At 52.4% G+C, this 4,056-nt stretch overlaps 1 protein-coding gene across 1 annotated transcript; it reads left to right on the top strand.

Moving 5' to 3' along the window:
- The first annotated feature begins 342 nt into the window (after positions 1-342).
- LOC148051789 (olfactory receptor 14C36-like) lies at positions 343-1,299 on the top strand. The gene has a single exon (XM_087735278.1). It carries the CDS (start codon positions 343-345, stop codon positions 1,297-1,299), a length of 957 nt encoding a protein of 318 aa, XP_087591404.1.
- Positions 1,300-4,056: the final 2,757 nt, after the last annotated feature.

Here is a 4,056-nt window from a genome sequence, read left to right as displayed (position 1 = left end):
CTGCTCTGCAGTCAGGTGAATTGGGAGAGGCAATGCTGAAAAGCTCTTTGATATCAGGATTGGATTTAATCTGAGATCACCCTATGTTCCTATTTACCTGTTGCTGTAGGGCAGGACTGAGTCCTGCAGAGCCCCCAGCAGAGCCTGCTGCTCCCTGGGGCACCCTCAGCCAGCACCAGCCAGAGCTTGTGACAGGGAGCTGCCAAAGGTGTTCCTGAATGGAGTGAGACAGTTTGCAGAGGCGTTTCCATGAGAAATGGCTTTGATTATCCTCAGAGAAGTCTCCCCTAATTTGTCCTTGTCCTTTCCTCCTTGGCAGTGCCCCATGCCCTGAGGCAGCAGATGTCCAACAGCAGCTTCATCACCCACTTCCTCCTCCTGGCATTCACAGACACAGGGGAGCTGCAGCTCTTGCACTTCTGGCTCTTCCTGGGCATCTACCTGGCTGCCCTCCTGGGCAATGGACTCATCATCACCGCTGTAGCCTGTGACCACCACCTCCACACCCCCATGTACTTCTTCCTCCTTAACCTCTCTGTTCTTGACTTAGGCTCCATCTCCACCACTGTCCCCAAAGCCATGGCCAATTCCCTCTGGAACACCAGGGACATCTCCTACGCAGGATGTGCTGCCCAGCTCTTTCTGTTTGTATTTTTGATTTCAGCAGAGTATTTTCTTCTCACCATCATGGCCTATGACCGCTACGTTGCCATCTGCAAACCCCTGCACTACGGGACCCTCCTGGGCAGCAGAGCTTGTGTCCACATGGCAGCAGCTGCCTGGGGCAGTGGCTTCCTCTATGCTCTCCTGCACACTGCCAATACGTTTTCACTCCCCCTCTGCCAAGGCAATGCTGTGGGCCAGTTCTTCTGTGAAATCCCCCACATCCTCAAGCTCTCCTGCTCACACTCCTACCTCAGGGAGATTGGGCTTCTTGCGGTTAGTGACTTTGTCGACTTTGGATGTTTTGTGTTCATTGTGCTGTCCTATGTGCAGATCTTCAAGGCTGTACTGAGGTTTCCCTCTGAGCAGGGACGCCACAAAGCCTTGTCCACGTGCCTCCCTCACCTGGCCGTGGTCTCTCTGTATGTCACTTCTGGCACGTTTGCCTACCTGAAGCCCCCCTCCATCTCCTCCCCATCCCTGGATCTGGTGGTGGCAGTGCTGTACTCGGTGGTGCCTCCAGCAGTGAACCCCCTCATCTACAGCATGAGGAACCAGCAGCTCAAGGGTGCAGTGTGGAAACTGAAAACTCGATGTTTTTCTGGAGTAATAAACTTCCTGTCATCTTCTGCGTAGCAGCTGGTCATGGTTTAATTGTGATAATGTTGTCATCCCCTTTCTAATTCACTGGTTGCTTTTCTTTTCTCACCAAGTGGCTATGTAAATGAGCAGCTCTTCTCTCTGTGTATTTAAACAATAAAGGGCCATTCAATGACTTTTTCGTTTTCCTGATACCCTTCCCCCAAGGCTTTTTTGGAGCTGCAGGGACAGTTCCTGTGTGCATGGGTGGAGCAGAAAAGAGTCCCGTCATGGCAGCACTGCCAGGGAGCACCAGCGCTTGGTCATCCAGGGCTGTTCTCTTGCCACTTCCACACTCTCTTTCTGATCCCTTGCCTTGGTGTAAGGCTGGAGTACTCTGGCAGCTTGGTGACAGTCGTGCTGTGTGGTCGTCCTGTGACCGCAGGCAGGGACAGGCAATGGGCACTTCTGTGACACAGCTGGCCTCCATAACAGCATTTCCATAAAGAAGGGTGATGTCCTCAGGGCAGTGCCTGAAGGCTTAGGTCTTCTGTCAGAGTTGCTGTTCAAGAACAAGCTCAAGATAGTGCCCTAGTGAGGAAAACACCTGTGAACAAATGAAGCCCAAATGCCATCAGCTATTCCTGGAGGTGCCATGAAGGCCAGTGGGACAGACAGGGCCTCAAGGTCACTTCATTTTCAGAGTAATGTCCCCTGGGAAACCTCCTGAATGCAGCACTGGGATGTGCTTCTGTGAACCAAGGTCCCTGTGTCCATTCCTCATGACGAGGGGCATCTCAGACAGGCACAGAGCAGGGCGATACACCGCAGGGCTGAGGTGCCTCCCAGCCTCTGGCAGTGGCAACAGGAGGCCAGAGAGCCATTGTGCCTGCTGCAGTGCCCTGCCTCCGCACGTGGAAGGGAAGGGCTCATGCCTCTGAACACCCCTGTGTGTATGAGGAGTGCATGAGGCCAGCTCCGATATGGGCACCTCACAGGGCCCTGCCCTTTCTGTCTGTGACTCAAGGAACAAACCCCCCTGGCCCAGTGAGATTCATGTCACCTGCCTTGCACAGGCTCATTGCCAATGCTCCTGGGTGCTCATGTCACCCTTTCTGGATTGTGCCCTCAAAGGTGTCAGAGCCATCAGAGAGGTTCTGGGGTCCTTGGAAAAGGCAGACACCAAACCTTTCTTCCAGAAGTGCAAGGAGGAGGACTGGGAGAGTTACAGGCTGGTCAATGTCACCTCAGTCCCTGGGAAGGGGATGGGCCAAATACTGCTGCAGCCATTTCCAGGTACTTGTAGGACAAGAAAGGGATTGCTGAACCTGTGTGGGTAGGGGAAAGAGGGGGATGTTTTGTATGTGGGCCTTAGCAACGGTTTTGACATGGTTTTGCATAATCTCTTTATAGCCAGATTGGTGATACCTGGACTGAAGAAACAGGTGTAGTGGGTGGGAAGGTGGCTGGTGGATCCAGCCCAAATGTCAGCAGTGGTAGAGTCCTCCTGGTGGCCACTTCCCAGTGGCATCCCTCAGTGCAATTACTGGGGCCAACACTCTTGAGTGTCTTCATTAACTGCCTGGATAATGTGCCGGAGTGCCTTTTCAGCTCCTTTGTGGATGATGCCAAACTGGGCAGAGCCGTCCTCCAGACCTCATCTTTTTCACCCTGCCTTGAGTAGGATCGGCACACAAGGTGATGTTCAGGGGTCTCTTCCAACCTGAGTTATTCCAGCATTCAATGAATGTTTTCCTTGGAGAGCTTTCTGAAGACAGAAGAGACAGAGGATGAAGGAAAAAAAGAGAAGTAGAGGCATAAAATGCACCAGTATAAATACAGCAGTTCCTCCGAGGAACATTTCCCTACTCAAATTGTTTATAGGAAAACCATTAAATAAATTTGGTGAAACAAGCTTACTTCTGTCTGCTCACATACTGGGCCACAAGGAGGATGATGGCTGGTATCATGTGGTCAATTGTGTCTCAGGACCTCATAATCCTGTAGGAAGCCAATGGCTGTGAAGAGGGCTGTGAGGTCACTTCTGCCTCTGGAGGTGAGAGGCCAACAGCAGGAATGTGTCTGGGAAAGGCACTGTGAGGTCACTTCTTCCTGAAACAGCCGATAGGTCAGCCCTTGACTCATGGCTGGGATATGTGCTGCTAAACTCCCCTCTGCCAGTGTCTCTGACAGGGCAGCAGAAGGCACCTGGTTGGTGCATTGGCTGGGAGACCCCCTCTGCCAAAGGACCCAGGCTCACTCCAGGAAGAGGGCTTGTATTGTGGCTGTCATGTCTCTTCTGCCTGAGTACAGGATGGGACAGCAGCAGCTACGCAGCTTGGTCATGTCTATCTAAGAAGCTGAAAGGCTCGCAGCCTTGGAAGATCATGGTGATGTTACTTCTGCCTGGTCAGATGAAGGGCTACAAGAAGGCTTATGGTTTTGCATGCCTGTTTGAAGGGTTATTTCCCAGATGGTGGAGCTTTCCTTGGAGGTAGGAAGGAGCAGGAGAGAGAAACAGTGCCACACAGTGCAGCTTGAATGGTGGAGACTGGACATGAGGAGGAAGAAATGTCACTGAAAGAACAGTACTGTGGTACATGAAGTCCTCCAGAAGGAGTATGAGGTCAGTCCATCTCCTTGTGTTTGAAGGAACAGAGTGTGAGGGTGGACAGACATCGGTGAATGTACGGAAATGGCAGGGTGAGAGCAAGGTGAGGAAGCGAGATGGGTGTCTGCAGCCTGCAGGGCAAAAGAAGCAGCTGTGGGACAGCGTAGGACAAGCTGTGGTGGAGACGGCAAAGAGTGGTGGCA

This window comes from Nipponia nippon, unplaced genomic scaffold, assembly GCF_047370975.1.
Source record: "Nipponia nippon isolate SJK-2023a ecotype South Korea unplaced genomic scaffold, ASM4737097v1 scaffold_54, whole genome shotgun sequence".
In the NCBI taxonomy this organism is placed as follows: Eukaryota; Metazoa; Chordata; class Aves; order Pelecaniformes; family Threskiornithidae; genus Nipponia; species Nipponia nippon.
This window is presented reverse-complemented; position numbering and strand designations above follow the sequence as displayed.